Here is a 23,285-nt window from a genome sequence, read left to right on the forward strand (position 1 = left end):
TAATATTTGTTTTGGGCGTTTTGTCAATAACTTCGCATTGTGTTACAAAATATAGTCTGTATAGTCATAGTAATGGAATGCTCTAGTTCTAAGCAAATACATTTCGTATTTATTAACTTGTAATAAATAAATTGGTCCTGTGAAAATTTGTGGGTCTCCATAAAATGAAGGAAACTACTATAACTAATTAATAAAATGGCAGCCTCCAGTGGGTCCATATCCTTGCTTAAAAAAATGAGCCGTAAAATGACACCAAAATATGTCAAATCTTTACTGTTTAATCCAGAAACGCCAATACCCGTAATGTTTTGTCTGTTTATTGCAGAAATTGCAGTGAATATGTTTGTCATCCAAAAGATAAAATGTAATTAACATTAACAGCTTGACATTTCTGATTTCAAATTAAACTTATTTGTGTTATTATTGTCCTTTCCATCCTCCAAGGGTCGGGACGTAGCCCGGTGGTAAAATGCTCGCTTGATGCGTGGTCGATCTAGGATTGATCTCTGTCGGTGGGCCCAATGGGGTGAATGGGCTATTTCTCGTTTAGTCTGTGCACCACGACTGGTATATCAAAGGTCGTGGTATGTGCTATCCTATCTGTGGGACAGTGCATATAAAAGAATCCTTGCTATTAATGAAAAAATGTAGCAGGTTTCCTCTCTAAGACAATATGTTGGAATTACCAAATGTTTACATACAATAGCTGATGGTTATTAGATTAATGTGACCAGTGTAACGCTGAGTGTTAAATAAAACAAACTTTTCCCATCCTCCATAAACATTGTTTTTTGGTCAATCATTTCACTTTAATTTGCCACAAGAAGAAAAGTAACGGTGTTTTTTGGGGGAACTATTTTTGTATGCAATTTAGATAACAATCGGCTGAGAAATGTGGGTATGCAGTGCAGGCGTGGACTAGTTTTATGTATGTCCATATATATGCAGTTACCAATATGGTTTTCGGATACATTTCCGAAACCACAGCAACATACGATTGGCAAAAATGTATCGACAGCCATACGCCGGATCACACTCCACACCGGATAAATGGACACACTCCAATGTTATTTTATTGTCTGGGATTTTAGCCATGTCTATCTACACACAAGTGGACACGCTACGTTAGCATGATTACTAGGGTCATGCTTTTCAAACTCAGAATTCTTAACTAACACCATGGAACTATCAAAATTGTTTTAATTTTTAAAACATAGAAGTCCAAGAAAACCCATGTTGACAATAGTTATATATATCCTTAATTTAAAATGTTTGAATCGAATGGTAATACTTCATGCAGGGGTGGGATATTGCTCAGTTGTAAACTGCTCATTTTATGTGCAATCGAGCAAGGATCATTGAGCCATTTCTCATTCCAGCCACTGCCCCATAACTGGTGTACATAACAAAGACAGTGGTATGTAGTATCCTGTCTGTGGGATGATGCATATAGAATATCACTTGCTGTTTATCGAAGAGAGTAACTCATGGTGTGTTGGCAATGGGTTTTATTTAACAATGGTATATTCATATAACCTTTTTAAAAATATTATACAGACTAACATATTGCATTTTGTACAATATTTTCATTTCAGTTATTATGAGAAAGGATCATTCAGCAATTACTCTGAGACCGATTAGCATTATGTAATTTTAAGAGGGGAACGCTTGGTATTAGTGACACAAAATGTTACATTGGGTGGGGTGTGTGTTGATCAGGAGTATACAAATTGTCAAATTTTGCATTATGTATTTGTTAAACATACCCGATGACAAAAAACTTAATTCAGATAAATTCATATTATTATCAACTGGAAGATATTGTTTTACAGATACAGAAATTGACTGGGTGGCGTACATGCAAGAAGTGGAGGGAGTAGTGAATGGAACGTATGATTACGTTCAGCTGAAAGGTGACACAGGACCTCTTGTGTAAGTAGATACATGTGTACCACACATTTGGTGATTTGTTGGTTGTATTCTGTTAATTATTAATGGAGGGGTGGGACGTAGCCCAGTGGTAAAGTGTTCTGGGATCGATCCCCGTCAGTGGGCTCATTGGGCTATTTCTCGCTCCAGCCAGTGCACCACAACTGGTATATCAAAGGCCGTAGTATGTGTTATCCTGTCTGTAGGATGGTGCACTGGTATATCAAAGGCCGTAGTATGTGTTATCCTGTCTGTAGGATGGTGCATGTAAAAGAACCCGTTCTGCTAATCGAAAAGAGTAGCCTAGTATGAAATGGCGACAGCGGGTTTCCTCTGTCAATATCTGTGTGGTCCTTAACCATATTTCCAACGCCACATAAACATAAATACAATGTGTTGAGTGCATGATTAAGTAAAACATTTCCTTCCTTCCTGTGAATGGACTTTACTAGTCTTGGTAGACTCGGCCCGTACTTGATTACTTGTGGAAACCCTACACTAGAGCACATTGATTTACCAATCAATATCTATTGGATGTTAAATATTTGGTAAACCAACTACATTTTTCCCATTAGTAGCAAGAGATCTTTTATATGCACTGTCCCACAGACAGGATAGCGGTCTTTGATATATACCAGTTGTGGTGCACTAGCTGGAATGAGAAATAGCCCGGGCATGGGTTCGACACGTATCCCCCTTTCAGTAGTGGGAGGGCGGTACGGGGGGATGGACGATAAAGATTTAATTTGAGGTGTCATGGGTGTTGGAACAGTTGAGATAGATCCATTTGTTTTTCCCCAGTCCAACCAATACTGCAGGATTGATAAATCAAAGGTGATGGTATGTACTGTCCTACTTGTTGGAATGTCCATTTAAAAGATCCCTTGCTACTAATGTTAAAATATAGCAGGTTTTCTCTCTAAGACTATATGGAAAAATTACCAAATGTTTGACATCTAATAGCTGATGATTAATATATCAATGTGCTCTAGTGATGTCATCAAACAAAACAAACTTTTTATCAGCCATTAACAATGGGGTAGGGTGGAGGAAATGAGGAAATGAATATATGATTTACTTGAGGTGTGATGGGTTGTGGGAACAATTGTGATAGATACATTTGTTTTTCCTCAATCCAACCAGTACTGCAGGATTGATAAATCAAAGGCCATGGTATGTACTGTCCTGCCTGTGGGAATGTGCATTTAAAAGATCCCTTGCTGCTAATGGTAAAATGTGCTCTAGTGGTGTCGTTAAAACAAACTTTCACTTGCTGCTTTTTGAAATGAGTAGCTCATGTTTGTTCTCTTGGTCTACACTAAGTGTTGAAATAACCACATTTCAAGACACCAAATGGTCATAGTTTAAGCCAATATTATTGTGAAACAGAACAGTACATACCATGTCTTTTATGTATCAGTTGGGCCATTGGTTGAGAACCAGCTGCAGGACTGAGCCCATTTTCGGATTGCGATTTTTCCTGTCTCAACCAGTACACCACAATTGGTATATCAAAGGCTTTGTTATGTAATATCTTGTCTGTTGGAAAGTGTATATAAAAGATCCCTTGCTGCTAATGGAAATATGTATGGCTTTTCTTTGAATACTATGTGTCAATCAGTGTGTGCTGTAGGGGTCCCAATAAACAAAACAAACTTTAACATTTTAGCTTTATTTCAGGTACCCCGCAGGGTTTGTCTATTTTTACACAGGGCTGTACTATCTGACTAGCAAGGGACTGGAAATCCAGCGTGCTCAGTTTATCTTTGCTGCACTTTACCTTATTCTTCTTCTCGTGATATTTGACATTTACAGACAAACCAAAAAGGTAAATTTTACATGTCTGCCATTGTTTAAAGTATATAATAATATTATTATTACATTTATTACCCCAGCAAACACTCATAACAGGGAAAATAAAAATCATAATTTCTCACTGAGAAATTACCATGCATTGGTTTAACGTACACTACTATTGGACGATTTGACGCCAACAAACCAATCGCCTTGTCGGTGCTAAATATGACGTCATCACGATTTGGCAAAGCACACACAATGATGTCACGTAGTTTAAAGTGTTTGCGTTTACATCTTTCTGGTTTCAGTGTTAAACTTGTAATAAAATGGTAGTTTAATGCACTTCATTATAGATTTTTTAAAACAGAATATATAGAACTTTGCGTAATGAAAATTATCTGTGAACCAGGGGTGGGGAAAAGCCCTTTTTTCCCAGTCTGGGACAGATTCTCGATCTCTGAGACTGAAATTATTTTTTAAAAATGCGCGTTTGCCGGTCCCACTTTTGTCATTCTTGTCGGTCCGAAGCACCTGTCCATTTCTATTATTGGAACAGATTCCTATCGGTCAATTGGACCAGCCAGCCCAGACATCGGTATCTCGTGCATGATTTAAAATAATAAATAAATAGTGGTCAATATGGCTGGTGTTTCAGACGTTTGTGATTTTAAAGTCTGCCTAAGTATATTGCCAGTCACTGAAGTCGGACCTACTAGCCACTAGGCTAGCCATTTGTCAAAGTCACTGAGCCGGTCAAGAGATTAAACAGATGTTAACAATAGCACCATTCTTGGTTTAGAGAGCCATCAAGGTATTACACTCTGTCGGGTCGAGTCGTTCCCAGTCTGGAGCTCCACGCGGTAAGACATGTTTGTTTCGCGTGTGCACACTGCACGTGCTTTCGTGTGCTCGACTTGGGGGTCCTTAGTTTTGTATTGGGATGTATGCGGCCATTGGAACTGATTGGACGCTGGAACGCTTCTCGTTTCGACAGCCTGCACCACCAGGTTGAATTCTTTTTTAGCGAGATTCCTTGCCTCCACGTCATTTCTCCGTCTGACTGTCGACTTGGTTTTTTTCGTGATTCGTATGACGGCCATTCTGCAGAACGCCACGGTTGTTCGCGTTTAGTCTCTACATGTCCGAGCCTGTCCTAGCAGCACTGGAAGATTGACCGCCCCACTCTAAGAAGAAATAGGAAGCGGGTTCGGTCCCTACTACTCTTTTTCTAGACTTTACCTTGCTTTATAGTGATACCATCTCGTATCCTCTGGAGTCGGGCCCGTCCGCACCACTATACCAAACCATGACGACTGGACTATACCCTAGTCTGATACTCTCTCTCGTTCAGACAGATCCGGCTTCTCAAGATTTGTATTTCAGCACAGCACTACACCTTCAACGTCTATCGACTGTCAATCTAGGGGTTTTCTTGACGGGATGCAACCCATCTCGTCCCTTTAAGCTGTGCACCCAAACGGCCTTAACGAGACCACTCGCGTGGACATATCGATCGGACTTTAAACTTTTAGATCTGCGTTCAAAATTTTATGTCGAAATTACTTCTTCTTTTTTTTTAAATATTATTAAATAGTCCGATCCTCTATTCTTTCTCTTATTTAATTTTGGACTGTCCTTCTAAAATGCTCCAAATTATATAAATATTCGGCCGAGTAGTCAATTCTTTTTATTTTTGGCTTGTAACCTTTTTATTTTTTTTATTTATTCTGTTAACTTTTTTACAATTTTTTTTACTAACACCCCCCCCCCCCCCCCCCCCCCCCCCCCCCCCCCCATCCCGAGTCAGGTCACCGATCTTATCGGAGGTCGGACTCGGGATGGGCGTGTTCGAAACCCTAGTGGTATATGGGCACGTTAAACTAGTTATCATCATCATCATCATCGGGTCGAGTATCCTAGTCCGAAGCAAGAGGCTTTTGTGCAATACAAACTGCTTGAAATAGCATAAAATATAATGAAATAATCTATAAATGTATTTATTGTTGACTGTTCAATGTAGTGTATCCAATAATTATAAAAGATTTTAAAATTAACAAAAGGTTTCCACCTTTTTTTTTTAACAAGTGTGAGCAAGCAGAACAGCTACATGTACTGTTATCTCAAGAGCCAGTAGAGGTAAAATTTCATCCAATCAGTGATGACGTTATTACTCTCTTTGTCTAAACGTGCTAGGTTAGGCTGTGAAATGCTTCAACGGTGCCATCTTTTATTGATTTTCAGGACATAGTACTGAATACTCTTACTTTTTATACATATATGGGAATTAAAATTCATAACTTTTATTCCTTTTTTATATTATTTATTCTATTACGTAAAATATATACAATTTGTGGGGCTTTTCACTGATCATTAAAAATAAATAAATTATGTTTTCATGTTTATCGTTTCACGTTCATGATTCAAGATAAAACTATACAAATATCACTGATTTAAAAAAAAAATATTTGGCAAATATCGTTTTTTAAATGGGTTTATTTTTATTTTTAATTCCTTTCTTCCCCCCCCCCCCCCCCCCCCCCCGGTAGTGACGACATCAAGTGGGACCGATTGACAATTTTATTTTTCCCCACCCCTGCTGTGAACCATGAATAAAATACAAAGTTAAAGCAATACCCAGAACAATAAAGTAGTTTATGTTGTTTCTATATACATGGACGTGTAGCCTATGTAGGCTATATCGAAAATAAAGGCTTTAAAAAAATTAATAAATAGCTGGGGTAATAAATAGAATAACAAACTCGGTACCAGTTACTATCAAATTTATGTCCCTCGTGAAATATTTTTCACTCAGGACGTAAATTTAATAATAACTGGTAACTTATTATCCTCTATGTATAACCTAAATGATTATCTGTCTTCCCTTCTTATCATATTGAGAATTTACAGACAAGTAAAAAAGGTAAATTGAAAATGTTGGCCAACATTTAATATACATGTATTATTATGTTATCACTGTATCCTATAGTCTGTCTCATCATTCTATAAAAATGGTTTTTGTAATTAATTTCATTTTGGTTTAATGTGAGAAGAAAAGTAAAAGTGTTTTGGAAATAACAAAAAAATACTATTTTTGTGTGCAATTTACAAATCAGTTGGCTCAGAAATAAATAATTTGTAGTAAATTTCATAGTATGAAAAAAGGCGTTCCATGTGGGATTTTAATTTTCAAATGTCACAAGCTTTAGTGAGTGACAATGTAGATTATTTCACGAGGGACATAAGCATGATACGAAAGGGTAGCAAGTTTAATATCCTATTTATTACCCATAATCAATCTTAATTTATATCACTCCTCTCATTCCGTTGACGTTCCTATAAGCTTGTAGTGCGCCAATTGATGACATCAAAAGTGTTACGTCCCACTTGGCGTTCTAGTGGGACGTATCACTTTGATATGTACCAAGATATTTTTAACCATATATGGGTAATAAAACACCATATGTGTGTTTTTAGTCCCCTATCAGTCCTACGGGAAGGGACTATTGGTTTCGTCTCCACCTCTCTGTCCATCTCTCTGTCTGTTCCATGTATAATTGTGCAGACTTGTTTTTTTAAGATACTGAGCCAACGTTTTGTGTATTTGTGTGTGTTTTTATGTTTCAGATACCACCCTGTGTGTTGTTGTTTCAGATACCATCCTATGTGTTTTTTATGTTTCAGATACCACCCTGTGTGTTGTTGTTTCAGATACCATCCTATGTGTTTTTTATGTTTCAGATACCACCCTGTGTGTTGTTGTTTCAGATACCATCCTATGTGTTTTTTATGTTTCAGATACCACCCTATGTGTTTTTATGTTTCAGATTCCACCCTATGTGTTTTTCTTCATGTGTTGTGCTTCGTACAGAATTCACTCCATCTTTGTTCTCCGGCTGTTCAATGATCCCGTGGCCATGTTGCTGCTGTACATCAGTGTGGATCTGTTTTTAAGAAATCACTGGTCGTTGGGTTGTCTCTTTTACAGGTAATACGGTATGTCGGTTTTATTAAGTCAGATCAGGTCAGACTGGTTGTGTAAGCATATTTAACATATCTGTTTAATAGATATGTAATAACAGAATGATACTTGCAAATATGATTGTGCACTGCAATTAAAAAAACATGTCTATGGCAAAAAAGAAAGAAAGAGAGAAGTGCAAACAAAAATCAAATATAAAGTAAAGTTTGTTTGTTTTATTCAACGATGCCACTAGAACACATTGATTTTTTATCTTATCATCGGCTATTGGACGTTAAACATATGGTCATTCTGACACTGTTTTTTTTAGAGGAAACCCGCTTTTACCACATAGGCTACTCTTTTATGACAGGCAGCAAGGGATCTTTTATTTGCGCTTCCCACAGGCAGGATAGCACAAACCATGGCCTTTGTTGAACCAGTTATGGATCACTGGTCGGTGCAAGTGGTTTACACCTACCCATGGAGGTATCTGGATTAAAAATCCCATGCCTCGACTGGGATCCAAACCCAGTACCTACCAGCCTGTAGACCGATGGCCTAACCACGAGGTCAGTAAAAAAATCAAATATAGTCCACATAAAAAAAAGTGCCGTTGAGAAGTTAAAAAACTTAAGGGTTAACTTTATTATAAAGTTAAAACCACACAAATGGTTTTTGCAAAGTTATACTCAAATATCAGGAGGTAACATTACATATATTTTCATTTCCAGTGAAGGCTATTTCAATTTTATATATAACATTGCATCTTCTGCATTAAAATAGTTTTTTGGCTAAATGGGAAAAAAGAGGAGCAAGAGTTAACTCCCTTGAATAGTGACATTACATCATGTGATTTTCCCTATGACTGCATCTGTGTAATGTACATACTGAAAATGATTTAAAAAATTGATGTCGCATATTAATAATGATAACATCTTTGTTTTCGAATAAAGTTTGGAACAAAGTATAAATAGCATGTTTTACTCGTTAGTGAGAATAAGCAGCTTACAATGGAATATATACATGTTTTTTGTCAAATATGATTTATATCTCATTGAGTGAAGTTTGCAATCATATCTCACGACGAGTGTGATATGATTGCAAACTTCACAAGATGAGATATAAATCATATTTGATAAAAAAAAACATGAAATTTTCTATTTATTATATAATTTTGGCAGTTTACCTTTATTTTTAAAATGCCTGCAGCAAAATAGTTCCGGCTTTCTTACAGTGAAGATAACACTTTCTATAGTGACGATAACACATGTTAGAGTGAAATAGTGAAAGTTTGACTCTAAAATGTGTTATCGTCACTGAGTGACTCATAACACTTTTATGTCACTGATATTTTAAGATATTTCACTAAACGTTATATAATAAAAACTGCTATTGGGAATACAAAGTAGTCAGTGCAAAAGACTTAAACCGTATGGCTCATAGTTAATTTATTATAAAGTTAATCTTTAAAAAGTGTTGTGGGTTTTTTGTTTTTCAGTTTGGGCGTGTCAGTAAAGATGAACGTCCTGCTATATGCACCTGCTCTTCTGTTGTTACTACTGGCATCGCAGGGGACTCTAGGAACCGTTAAACATCTCTTTATTTGTGCCATTACTCAGGTAGGGTCTCTTCCATAAGAGACATTCATTTTCTTCTTATACTCTGACCTGACAACTTACTAAGTCAGAGCAGCAAACAAAAGAGTTTGAACAACATAATCTAATTTAGATTTATCATCCATAATTTTATTCATAATTTTGTTTAAGTCATTGCTATTGTTAGCTTTAAGACTGTTGCATTGATTAATACTTACAAATTACTATCCATAAGTTTGATTATCGCTGTTTGATTGACTCATATTTATAAATTACGATCCATAATTCTGATAAACCCGTTTTATCAACTCCTGTTTTTAAATTGCGGCCATAACTTTCATAGTCTGTTTAATTGATTGATATTTGTGAATTGCTTCTGTGCAATCATTTGGGTTTACAAACTGAGCAGTTAACAAAGTAGTACAGTGTGTTAAACTATGAAACTGTCTTTAACTTTTAGACTACTGGATTAATTTTTGACAAAAACTACGTTTAGTGGGTACAAGTTTATAATTTTTACTCACATATATTCAGTTAAATGTTTTATAAATATATAAAATAAAGTTCATATTTGAATCGGTAAATATTATTTTCGTGGGTTTTTTCAAATTTTTATGATATTTTAGATCGGTTGAAGTTGATTAAAATTAGGCAAAAAATTGAAAAAGTCATGTTTACTTACGGGCATTTGTTGCCAGCTGTCCAGTATTTATGTCCAGTATTTCCAATAACAGTGGTTTTCTGACCAGAATTTTTTTAAAACCCGAACTACGATTCATATCCCAATATTTGGTGATTTTCATTGTTGGTAAAATGATCAAATTTATTATCAAATTAGCTGTCAACATCAGCTATTGATCCCTGAAAATTACTGCGACGTGCCGCCATTGTTGTTAAATGAAAATACTTGCTGAAAACCACATTTTCAACTTAAAATTCCAAGGTATAAATTATAATCCATTGACAAAACAAAATCTAAATAAACAAGAAGCTAACTTGTCTTCCATTTCCTGTTACTAAATAGTTTCTGGTGAGGGACATGTGCAAAACAGCAGGAAATATGAATTGGGGAATGCACTGTATACAGTGTACAGTATGTCGACTGGTGTGATGTCGGGCGAGATATCTCGCCTGCAGTAGTCAGAAGGTTAATATGTACTGGGGGGGGGGGGGGGGACGTAGCCCAGTGGTAAAGCACTCACCTGATGCATCGTTGGTCTGGGATCAATCCCAGTCGATGGGATAGGCTAATTGGAATATTTACTGTTCCAGCCAGTGCACCACAACTGGTGTATCAAAGGTTGTGATATGTGCTATCCTGTCTGTGGGATAGTGCATATAAAAGATCCCTTGATATTAATGGGAAAATGTAGCACCTCTCTAAGAGTATATGTCAAAATTACCAAATGTTTGACATCTAAAAGCCGATGGTTAGTAAATCAATGTGCTCTAGTGGTGTCATCTTAGGTGTATGGGCTCCCATTTTTGCCTGAATTAAACAAAAATGTCTGAATCAGAATAACAACATTTAATCATATTAGCATTACTACCAAACATCTATATTGGATTGCAGATGAATCACTACTCATTTTTACATGGATATCAACTAATTTTAAGGATAGAATCATAAGAATGATGGAAAAACATGATAAAAAGGTCTCAGGTTAGCACATTTTGCCCGAATATCTGTATAATATTCTGCCCGAATTTGAGGTTTTGCAACATACCCCCCTGTCCCGAATGCTTATGTGTGTTGTTAAACAAAACAAACTATTATTAATATTTACTATTCTACACTTGTTTTAATGTGACCCTTTTCTTTTTGTTTATGTTTACATTTTCATTTTATTTTGTTTATTATTTTCAGTTATTACTTGGTCTTCCCTTTCTGCTGACTAACCCTGCAGGATATATCATCATGGCGTTTGATATGGGTCGGCAGTTTTTCTTTCGGTGGACAGTGAACTGGCGATTCCTACCGGAAACAGTCTTCCTCAACAGATATTTTCATATAGCTCTGCTCTGCAGTCACGTTATCTGTCTTGGCTTATTCTGTGTTTACAGATGGAAAAGGTAAAGACTTGTGATACAGTCATTAGAAAACTATTTAAGTTGTAGGAACTGGGAAGTGGGTAGAAACTCCATTGGACATTTTTGAAATAGGATTTTTTTTGTCTCCTACCGAGCTGAATTTAAAAAAAAAAAAAGCTTTATCATGTAGGGTAGCAATTCAAGTTTTACTTTCATGAGGATTTGTATATTTTTGAAAGGGTTATGGCCCTTGAACTTGAGGTAAGAAAATGTTTTGGGCCTCATAGGGGACATGTATTGCTTTAGCAGTACACTAAAAATTCTTATTTTAATATTTTTACAGAGTTATGGCCCTTAAACTTGAGGTAAGAAAATGTGTTGGGCCTCATAGGGGACATGTATTGCTTTAACAGTACACTAAATTCTTGTTTTAATAAAGGTCCACTTCTTCCAACAACAACAAAAAATGCCACACCTCCTCGTCTAAAAATCTTGCATGCATACTTAAGCAGTATATAATTTCAAGTATCACTAACAGTAAATTTTAACCAAAAAAGTCTTTTCATACTTTTCTAAGAATAAAAATTGATGTTAATCGAGTTTTATAAACAGAGTGCCCAATCATTTTATTTTATTTTCAGATTGTTTCCCAAAGCAACATTTGGAATATCAAGTCGGCCTTACAAATTACCTTTATCAAGTAACCATATCCTTTCAGGTTCATTCACATCCGTGAGCGTAACTAAATCTGTGTTGTTGTTTGTTGGGTTGAACAGTGTTAGACACACAGGGTTCGTAGCGGTCTTTAAATTCCTTCAAAGTCTTTGAATTTGAAAGAATTTGTTTTTTTAGGTCTTTGAATTGTAATAAAAGTCTTTGAGAGTCTTTAAATTCTCACAAATCATAGCCAAAGCAATGATGTTATCTTTTACAGCTGCATGTATTTTGATATTTTCCAGTTACAAGGTTTAATCTGTCATGATGCATTTAAAAAAAAAGGTCAATTTTTTGCCATTGACAGCAACGTAAATGAACTGATTTGGTATTTTTATCGCATTCTATTGTTTTCGACTGTTGTGTAAAAGTCTTTGAAACTTTTTGAAAATGGCAGATAAGTCTTTGAAAATCTTTGAATTTGTTTGGTCTTTAAGGCTATGAACCCTAGACACAGTAGTCCAGAAATCCCATAAAACCATGTCTAAAGAATTATAAATGTTTTCCGTGGAATTCTTATGAATTATGATGTGCCTGATCACTTACTGATTTCGGAGGCCCAGTGGTAAAGCACTTGCTTGATGCATGATCGATCCCTGTTGGTGGGCCCAATGGGGTATTTCTCGTTCCAGTCGGTGCACCACGACTGGTATGTCAAAGGCTGTGGTATGTGCTATCCTGTCAGTGGGATGGTGCATATAAAAGATTCCTTGCTGCTAATAGAAAAATATAGCAGGTTTCCTCTCTAAGACTTAATTTCAAAATTACCAAATGTTTGACATCCAATAGCTGATGATTAATATATCAATGTGCTCTAGCGGTGTCGTTAAACAAAACAAACTCTAACTGTCTCTGATTTCATATACAGTTATACATAAAGTATGAATACCCTCCATTGGTCTGGGTCATCAAAGCACACCCTCCCCCTTCTTCCCCTTCCTCCCTCTCTTTGTCTACCTAACTCACTCTCTCTCTTTCTCTTTCTCTCTCTGATTTCATATACAGCTGTACATAAAATATGAATACCCTCCATCAGTCTGAGTGATCAAAGCACACCCTCCCTCCTCTTCCCTCGCCCTTTCTCTCTCTTTTTCTCTCTCTTTTTCTCTCTCTCTCTCTCTCTCTCTCTCTCTCTCTCTCTCTCTTTCTCTCTCTAGCTATCTCTTGCTCTCTCAACCTAGTGTCGAAATAACTATCTTATACATAGTTAAATTATGCATTGGTATCATTAAACAAATATTCCTTTCTTTTCACCGATTATTGAAATATTAATTGTGGCTTTGCAATTGTCAGTGTTTATTTAAAACACTTTTAGCAGTTCTAGAAATATGTTATTGAAATATTAATTGTGGCTTTGCAATTGTCAGTGTTACTTTAAAACAGTTTTAGCAGTTCTAGAAATATGTTATTGTTCTTAACTGTTAGTCACAGATTCTTCTTCCATTGTTCACAGCCAACTTTATTGGAATGTGTTTCAGCAGGTCTCTACATTACCAGTTTTATGTGTGGTATTTTCATACCCTGCACTTCATATTGTGGACAACATCACTTCCTGTGGTTATACGGTAATTCTCTATTGTGATATGCATGTTAGTTCTGAGGGTGTACATTACCAGTTTTATGTGTGGTATTTTCATACCCTGCACTTCATATTGTGGACAACATCACTTCCTGTGGTTATACGGTAATTCTCTATTGTGATATGCATGTTAGTTCTGAGGGTGTACATTACCAGTTTTATGTGTGGTATTTTCATACCCTGCACTTCATATTGTGGACAACATCACTTCCTGTGGTTATACGGTAATTCTCTATTGTGATATGCATGTTAGTTCTGAGGGTCTACATTACCAGTTTTATGTGTGGTATTTTCATACCCTGCACTTCATATTGTGGACAACATCACTTCCTGTGGTTATACGGTAATTCTCTATTGTGATATGCATGTTAGTTCTGAGGGTGTACATTACCAGTTTTATGTGTGGTATTTTCATACCCTGCACTTCATATTGTGGACAACATCACTTCCTGTGGTTATACGGTAATTCTCTATTGTGATATGCATGTTAGTTCTGAGGGTGTACATTACCAGTTTTATGTGTGGTATTTTCATACCCTGCACTTCATATTGTGGACAACATCACTTCCTGTGGTTATACGGTAATTCTCTATTGTGATATGCATGTTAGTTCTGAGGGTGTACATTACCAGTTTTATGTGTGGTATTTTCATACCCTGCACTTCATATTGTGGACAACATCACTTCCTGTGGTTATACGGTAATTCTCTATTGTGATATGCATGTTAGTTCTGAGGGTGTACATTACCAGTTTTATGTGTGGTATTTTCATACCCTGCACTTCATATTGTGGACAACATCACTTCCTGTGGTTATACAGTAATTCTCTATTGTGATATACATGTTAGTTCTGAGGGTGTACATTACCAGATTTATGTGTGGTATTTTCATACCCTCCACTTCATGTTGTGGACAACATCACTTCCAGTGGTTATACAGTGATTCTTTATTTTTATATACCGGTACATATCAGGGGTTTGGGGGGGGGAGGGGGGGGTATTTTTGTAGGTTGGGGAGGGAGTATTTGCTTTAGTAATGTATTTTGTGTTCAGTCTGTTGTACTGGTAAATCCAATTTCAGATAATTTAAGTGTGCTTGTGTTTAGCATTTGTCATGGTTATATGGTTACGTCTTCAGTTTTGTATTACTAGGGCCATATGTAGTTGGGTTGTTGTTTTTTTTGGGGTGAGGGATTCGGGGGTGGGAGGAGGAGGTGGTCAGGCAAAATATGAAAAATGTCCTTTCCAGTGTAAAAGTGCCATTTTGTCTAGCTGGAGAAGACCCTGTATTACTTTGCTATTATTCAGGGCTTCTAGATTATGGTAGCCCCACTCCCATGGCTAGTGATATTCAATGTTGGGCTAGTAAATAACTACTATTGCCATGCCCGACGGCTAGCAGAGCTTCTAGATTATGGTAGCCCCACTCCCATGGCTAGTGATATTCAATGTTGGGCTAGTAAATAACTACTATTGCCATGCCCGACGGCTAGCAGAGCTTCTAGATTATGGTAGCCCCACTCCCATGGCTAGTGATATTCAATGTTGGGCTAGTAAATAACTACTATTGCCATGCCCGACGGCTAGCAGAGCTTCTAGATTATGGTAGTTCCACTCCCATGGCTAGTGATATTCAATGTTGAGCTAGTAAATAAATACTATTGCCATGCCCAACAGGGCTTCTAGATTATGGTAGTTCCAATCCCATGGTTAGTGATATTCAATGCTGGGCTAGAAAATAACTACTATTGTCATGCCCGACGGCTAGTGAAAGAAAAGGAAGGCAAATGTTGCAGTCAAGTTGATTTTGTAAATATGAATATCCTGCCGCCACCCCAACCCCCCAGTGTTAGTGTTTTTAAGTTCCATCTCCCCCAATCTGATTATTACTATTATTTAGTAAAATTGTATTAACTTAAACTAAAGCAGGGCAAGTGAATTTTTAATCGTGGCCGGTAAATGTTAAAAATCACTGATCCCTTTTTATAAAAATTCTAGAAGCCCTGTATTATTCCAATTTTTACTGCTCACTACCCTCAAGGTATTTTAGGCTAGGTACAACATTGGTTTCAATTGTATTTTAAAGGGATATTCCTGAGTTTGCTGCATTGTAAGATGTTTCCAACTAATATATTTCTACGATTAAACTTACATATTAAATATATTTTCTTATTTAGAATATCAGTGTCTGTATATTCAATGGGCTTCTGGTCATCTTAATATTTGTAAGAAGCCCAAACTGGATTTTGTCTTCAAATAATTTCGTAAGTATGAAAAAATATTTTTAGGAAATAAAATGAAAAATTAACTTAGTACAAATATTAGAACGATCAGAAACATGTTTAATATACAGCCTCTAATAGTTTATGCAGAAAAATATAATTAATATGTAATTACAGTCGTCAAAAAGTCTCTGTTAGTCGATAAAATCTTTAAAATTGCAGCAAACTCAGGAATGTCCCTTTAAGTCTGTACTGTTTCACAGTATTATTGTGAATCTGTTTTCGAATATTTGCTGCATGATTTGGGTGTGTGTTTACATTGTGTGAAGTGGTATGTTAAATGTTTTGCATTTTCTGTAGTGCTTTCAATTATCGTATTGTCAATAAACTAATTTTCTGTTGACTTATCCAGTTGGACGAGTTGTTATCCAATACCCAAAATCACCTGCCCCTGGCAAATAGACAAGCATTAATATAAAGTCATGTAAAGCTATGGGTTGTGTTACAGGTGAATTATTTAGCGACAGTTTGTAATACCTTGTGAAGTGACATAGGGTATTTTAAAATATACTCTTCCAAAAAAGTAGGGGAACCTGAAATATTAATGTTAATATCAACTATTAGACTGAACATATGTTTTGTGTTTAGCATTTGTCATGGTTATATGGTTACGTCTTCAGTTTTGACCACAGACATCCTAGTAAAGAACGTTTATCAACTCACCGAAAACACATTCCATAGTGTGCACATGCATCACGCAGTTGCCCCGTACACCGTACACGTGTGTGGGGTGTCATTCTTGATTTTCCAGGAAGGTCCATTAATCACTGTGGAACATTATTTCGGTCAATCTTTTTCATTCTGTTGATCATACAGTTGTTGTTTTGTTTTTAGTAATTTTTATTGTTTGAATTTGTGATTTACTGATAAAAAAAACTACCAACTTTCAAATTCCACTGCTGACCCCAATCGTCCTTCAAGATCTTTAGTGGTCATAAAACCTACTGTAATACTGAACTACCGGTTGTAATGTTTGCCCAATTAATTCACTATTATCATATAAAGATTCCCCACAGCTAATATGCCTTACAATTTTAGCAATTGTAAATTCTTATTAGAGTTCCCCTACTTTTTTTGAAGAGTATAATTGTTTGTTTGTTTTTCTTTTCCAGAATTCTATTGTTGGGTTTGATTGAGCTCTGTTGGAATACATACCCATCCACAGTCCTCAGCAGTTCTCTGCTTCATGTGTGTCATGCTGTGGTGCTCATTGCACTTTGGAGGAGCAGGGTTTACACAGAAGAAAAAGTTATTGAAAAAGACAAATAACATTTATGAAGTTTGTGTGGACATGTGCAATGTTGTTGTTGTTTTTGGCTTTTTGTGTGTTTTTGGGCATGTTCGTTTGGTAATATGAGAAATTGGAATCCCTGGAGAGAGGTGCAGAATTCAGTGTTCCATAAACAAAGGTGGAGATATTTTCACCATCCAACATAGAGCTTCTGTTCCAATATTGTTGAATTGGTGGAATTTTTGATATACACAATGTAGTTCTCACTGAACAATGACCGCCCAATCAAGCACTCCATTATTGTGTCCAGATGGACATATCTAAGTATGTAAGAGCTGGGATCCATAATTGGTTCAACAAAGGCCATGGTTTGTGCTATCCTGCCTGTGGGAAACGCAAATAAAAGATCCCTTACTGCTAATCGGAAGAGTAGCCCATATAGTGACGACAGTGGGTTTCCTATCAAAATCTGTGTGGTCCTTAACCATATGTCTGACACCATATAACCGTAAATAAAATGTGTTGAGTGCGTCGTTAAATAAAACATTTCTTTCTTTTTTCCTTTCTACCACTTGCCTTGCACAACTGACAGATTTGTTGTATCTATGTTGTGCAGGTGACAAATGGCCGTTGTCACGGAATGGTGTTAACACGCAGGGTAAGCACAATCACCGAGTAGAAAATGTCCATGGAATCTGTTCTGTTTTGAATTCCTAAAAACACAAGTATCATGTGCTGAACCTGGCCAATCCGTATATGCATCCATAACCCTTAGATTGTGGTCTACCACAAGCTGCAGCTGCACCGATGGATATTCTCTGCGGCTGAAATAGTCTTTGCTATCGTTTGGTAAATTCAACAGCTGTGTGTGAGTTCCGTCAATTGCTCCTATTATGTGGTCAATGCCACTTTTGTCTTTAAAAGACTTTGCAATCTCACACTGATCTTCAAAACTGGGCCATTTAATAATTTCGTTACTCAGAGCAGCAATCATCTTCGATACTTCGCGAATGCATTTGTGAACTGTGTATGTGCCGATTCCAAAAAGAACGCCTATTTCTTTCATCGCGTCTTCCTTGGCTATATACCACAAGAAAACCAGAATTTTCACTTCAGGCTCAGTAGGTGTAAAACCCCCTCTAAATGTAGCTGTTAAATCGCCTTTTATCTTATCCAGAAGTTCCTCGAACACCGATCTCTGTATGCGAAAATGTTTTCGAAACTGTACATTGTTCATGCAACGTATAACGTGTACAAATTCGCCAACTTTGGGAGTTGGACTAACATTCAAGTGGCTAGAAAGCAAGACATCTGAAATCATATTATCAGGGGAATGGCAATCATTAAAAAAATATATAATCCTCACACAATTCATCCAAAGAATCTTCAAAAAGATAAAAAATAGACATCTTTTGCAAAGACGCCATTTTGAATTTTTACTCTGGTTGTTATGGCGAGAGGCGAGAAGAGTACGGCCCTCCTTTACACTAGTTGTCTCGCCCAAATACAGCCATTGTCTATTTGATCCCGGAAAAATAATGTAATTAACCAATCACAATACAGAACGCACTCACCGTCAGTTTACAATTCTCCGGTGTCAACAACATTTGTGCCTTCCAAAATATGATCAGACACCAAATACGTGAACTTAAGATTTTTTCTAAAAATCGGAATTTCGAACAAGACAATCGTAATAGCGTAATCTATGCTTTAAATTTGTAATGATTCTGCCAGTCGTAATGGTTGGCATCTCTGTACAACTACAAATTTGACTGATGCATTTTCACACAAGTTCAGTATATTAAATACTGATTTTGGGGGGACATCCACCAGATTCTCCCAATAAAAATATACACAAAAAACACAAACCCTTTTGTTTAAAGATCTGTCAATGTTTATTTATTTACACTCCATTTTGTTTTTGAATTTATCAAATTTAGTCGCTGGCATCTGCAGGTATTCACGTGAGGGAAAAAGTTTCATCACAGATAAACCATTTTTTCAATGCTTACAGAAAAAACCTTTATGAAAATTTTCCACACATTTTTAGTTCAAAGAAACCAGAGGCTGTCTATAATTCTTTATATAACCATTAGCACATAGTAGAAATATTTATATGTATATATATATTTTATATATTATATTATACTTCGTCGAATAAAGTCAGGCGTTTTATGATGCAGGAAGAATACATATGTTATATTTAAAAATCCGCAAGTAGTTTATCTTCACCACAGAATACGCACAACAGTTGAATAATTGTTCAACAAATATTTCACATCTTAGTAATCACGTCCCCCTACTTCCGATGCATATCAATTATGCAAATATAAATATAATTTAAGTCCTTGGATATCAAAAACATGATTTATACCAATAAACTGACAATGGTTTGGAAGTCAATTGGTGCTGTAACAAATATATACACTTTGTAAAGATTTTTTTTTATCCAAACCCGAATCTAGCACCAATAAAACCAAATACACATATGCAAGTAGCCGACAGAGAATTCATTTGGACAAAAATTTGAGGCATCTTAAATACGATCCTGTGCTTTGCACAATAAATGAAACTGCAGTCATTAAAACAAAATATGAGTGCTTTCAAAGGAAAAACAAAAACGGTATCAGCATACGTAATGTCATAATATGCATTTCAAATATTATAAATTCCCAATTACAAAAAGATCATTTATACACAAAACACATTCGATCCATCAGCTCGTTCCTCTAGTGCACATCCACATACAACGGGTCCTTTTTAAAGGGGTGTTCCCTCGAAATGTGACCATTAAAAGTTTTGCCACATAGTGACTGAAAACGCAACCCTGTCAAAAAAGCCCAGCCTGCATTATCATGCATTGTATCACAACGGCAACATGGAAAAAAAACGTACACATTTATGCAGTTAATGAGGTTTTCTACACAACTCCAAGAATCAACTGTCGTTTTCGTCCTCTTCGCCTTCACGAAGCCAGGCAAAGAACTGCACGACTTGTTTAAGAGCGACACCTTTGCCATCCACTTCTGCTGGATCATTACTGTTTTCCCACTGGTTAAATGCATCTTCTGATATAATTTCTTCATCGTACAATGTGTCGAAGAATGTCCGCAGGACTCCTGTGGGCAGAATAATAATAATAATAAAAAAGAGGATAAAATTCACTTAAGTAATAGAAATAAATATTTATAGATTTATAATAGTTGTTCAAATTCCACAATTTTGGCAGAACATGATCAAAGCATACTTTACTATTCCTCTGCATATCAACACTTTGAAAATGCTTACTTTGAAAAATAAAATAAAAGTACCAAGAGGTCTGGTGAGGTACATGATACACCCATCAGGAGTTTGATGGAAAACCATAGATATTAATGAATATGTTAGGGTATGATTCAATTCTAATTATGTGAAATTTTTGCAATGGGATGGATGAACAGTTTGTTTTGGACCAACGACCATCCCAAGTTGTTCCTACATGTGAGGTTTTATGGTCCCGTATGCATCTGTATGCAAGATATGATTCGGACAGACGGACAACGCCATACCATAATACGACCCATTATAGACGGTACTCTCCGAAGTGGTCAGATGTGTGGTACAGACAGTCACAAGGGATCAGCACATGTTATGGATATTCAAGCACTGGGATGTAGAGACGGACCACAAGAAGAGGGGCTGCTGGCAGATTGCAAAAAAATAAAGGGGGAATTCAAAGACAACAGTAAGATTTAAAAAAAAAAAAAAATCACAAAAACCCCCCTAACAAACCCAAACACATTCATGCATTAATAAGTGATAAAATTTCATGAAAACAATGAAAGTTAAAGGTTTGTGTTACTGTACTGACTGGGTGGATTATCCAACTTGAAGACGAGAGACTGGAGAGCATACAGAGCTTGCAGCTCATACAGAGCTTTGTGTTCCAGGTATTTCTGTAACAAGGCTCGCCGTGACCTAATGCTTCTGTGGTCAACCATGGCCATGTTACCAAAAACTGCAGAAAAACAAACAATTTACAAGCAATTATGACAGAACCGAACAATAATACTAGTGTAAATAAATCCAATAAAAGATTCAGAACATAGTCATTGGTATGGCAAAGATTCGTTTGATTTTTCTTTGTATCAATACAACAGATTGTTCAGTGCCAAAACGAGATATCCAGTTAATAAAAGATAAAAACTTTACACCATATTAAAACGTCACTTTTCAGTACTGAAGGTAATATCCAATTTTCATTATTTTAATGCAGAAAGCTGAAATTGATAAAAAGCAGACCACCACCCCCCCCCCCCCCCCCCCCCCCCCCCCCCCCCCCCCCACCCCCCAAAATCCTCGACAAATATCTGTACCTGGCTCAATTTCTCCAATTTTCATGGAATTGAACAAAACATTCAACCGGGGTGTGATACCAATATGAAAGTCAAAAAAACTGAAATTATTTTTAAAAAGATGAAGCTTGATACCTTAATTAAATAAAATTAATTTACATTGTGTAAATGAATTAAAAATTATCACATCCCAAATTTCGACTTGTGCATTTTCAGTATCACATTCGACTATTCCCTGCCAGAAAAATAAACCTCTTTCTTACCAGATAGAGCACTGGAACATACAGAAGTCTGGAAAACTATATATGGGACAGACAGACAGAAGGATAGCGATGAAACCTAGAGTCACCTCCGGTTGGACCAGTTTGGGTCTAATAAACCTCTTTCTTACCAGATAGAGCACTGGAACATACAGAAGTCTGGAAAACTATATGTGGGACAGACAGACAGACATATAGAGATGAAACCTAGAGTCACCTCCGGTTGGACCGGTTTGGGTCTAATAAACCTCTTTCTTACCAGATAGAGCACTGAAACATACAGAAGTCTGGAAAACTATATGTGGGACAGAGATAGAGATGAAACCTAGAGTCACCTCCGGTTGGACCGGTAGGGGTCTAATAAACCTCTTTCTCACCAGATATAGCATTGGAACATACAGCCGTCATCAAGGCTCGAATGAATCGAGGATCTTTAGTGGTTTCCTCAGACACATTCGCCTGCAAACAGAACATCAGTAAAAAAACCATCAAGATGGTGGGTCTTAGTGAAACATATAACAAGGTTTATATATTACAGCTGTAATAATTTCATACATGTCATGAAAATTCTGTGAGTCATAGTTGGGTTATGGAAAATTGAAATTACTTGCACATTTTAAGACATCCGACCCCCACCCCACCCTTTCAAAACACAATTTTTTTTAAAGCCTTTGATATAGCACTCGTGGTGCACTGGTTGGAATGAGAAAAAGCCCAATAGGCCCACCGACAGGGATCTATCACAAACCGACCGTGCATCAAGCGAGCTATTTACCACTGGGCTACGTTCAAAGCAACACAAAGACATAGGGATTTCATAGCCAATCTGCTTTAAAACACTAATATTAAAGTATGTTAATAAAAATCCTTCAAAATCATAGGATTTGGTTTCTAACATTACTGGATGACATTCATTTTAGTTTGTTTTTTTCCTTTCTAACTCATTGAAATTTGGAGACATATTCTGCCATCGAAACATTTAACTGTAGAACAGACTAGGAAATACACAAAAGCAAGAATTAAATTTTGAATAGTATATGATAATTAACAATGTTACAATATTATTTCATTTCCCCAAATTTGACATGTTCTGCTATTACAGGGCTACTTGGTCAGTGTTTTACCTCAATCCAGTCAAATACATTTTCGTTATCACAGTGAGGTTGCGTGAGCTGTTCTTTCAAGTCATCACAGATCTTGTCAAATGAAACTTTGCTTATAGGCGTGATAGGCTGGGAAGATGGACCTACTGTAAACTCCAAGTTCTGAAAACACAACAAAAAACCCAAACAGAAAACCCATTACATATGCAATACATGACAGGTAGTGGCAAATGTACCAATCGTTAACAAAATAGACAAATTATGAAAATGGTTGAATTATTCACTTTTAATATAGCATCAGTGATCTGTCAAATTACAGGTTTGTTTCTTTAAAGACTTCACAAAGACATAGATGAATGGTGACAATAGTAATCCCCTTTTGGTATGGGATTATTTGATATTGTGCACCATGTTTTTCGATCAGTTGAGCCATTCCATTCTTAGCCGAGCTCAATGTACACAAAATCGGA

At 36.5% G+C, this 23,285-nt stretch overlaps 3 protein-coding genes across 3 annotated transcripts in view; 1 reads left to right on the forward strand and 2 right to left on the reverse strand.

Annotated features, from left to right (window-relative positions):
* The first annotated feature begins 203 nt into the window (after positions 1-203).
* LOC121390238 (dol-P-Man:Man(5)GlcNAc(2)-PP-Dol alpha-1,3-mannosyltransferase-like) lies at positions 204-17,583 on the forward strand. The gene is made up of 9 exons (XM_041522012.1): positions 204-364; positions 1,833-1,932; positions 3,610-3,757; positions 7,551-7,711; positions 9,186-9,306; positions 11,150-11,355; positions 11,955-12,019; positions 13,457-13,592; positions 17,000-17,583. The coding sequence occupies exons 1-9, from the start codon at positions 235-237 to the stop codon at positions 17,154-17,156; spliced, it is 1,224 nt and encodes a 407-aa protein (XP_041377946.1). The 5' UTR covers positions 204-234; the 3' UTR covers positions 17,157-17,583.
* A 181-nt stretch (positions 17,584-17,764) lies between these two features.
* Positions 17,765-18,355, reverse strand: LOC121389764 (protein ANTAGONIST OF LIKE HETEROCHROMATIN PROTEIN 1-like). Its single transcript, XM_041521413.1, has one exon. It carries the CDS (start codon positions 18,353-18,355, stop codon positions 17,765-17,767), a length of 591 nt encoding a protein of 196 aa, XP_041377347.1.
* A 639-nt stretch (positions 18,356-18,994) lies between these two features.
* LOC121389765 (eukaryotic translation initiation factor 4 gamma 1-like) overlaps positions 18,995-23,285 on the reverse strand; it is a 45,883-nt gene continuing 41,592 nt past the window's right edge. Inside the window, exons 18-21 of the mRNA XM_041521414.1 lie at positions 22,837-22,977; positions 22,090-22,171; positions 20,969-21,115; positions 18,995-20,237 (exon numbers count right to left, since the gene is read on the reverse strand). Of these exons, the coding sequence (XP_041377348.1) occupies positions 20,056-20,237; positions 20,969-21,115; positions 22,090-22,171; positions 22,837-22,977 (552 nt within the window). The 3' untranslated portion in view covers positions 18,995-20,055. The remainder of the gene's footprint in view (positions 20,238-20,968; positions 21,116-22,089; positions 22,172-22,836; positions 22,978-23,285) is intronic.

Source organism: Gigantopelta aegis, chromosome 15 (genome assembly GCF_016097555.1).
Source record: "Gigantopelta aegis isolate Gae_Host chromosome 15, Gae_host_genome, whole genome shotgun sequence".
NCBI classification, from domain to species: domain Eukaryota; kingdom Metazoa; phylum Mollusca; class Gastropoda; order Neomphalida; family Peltospiridae; genus Gigantopelta; species Gigantopelta aegis.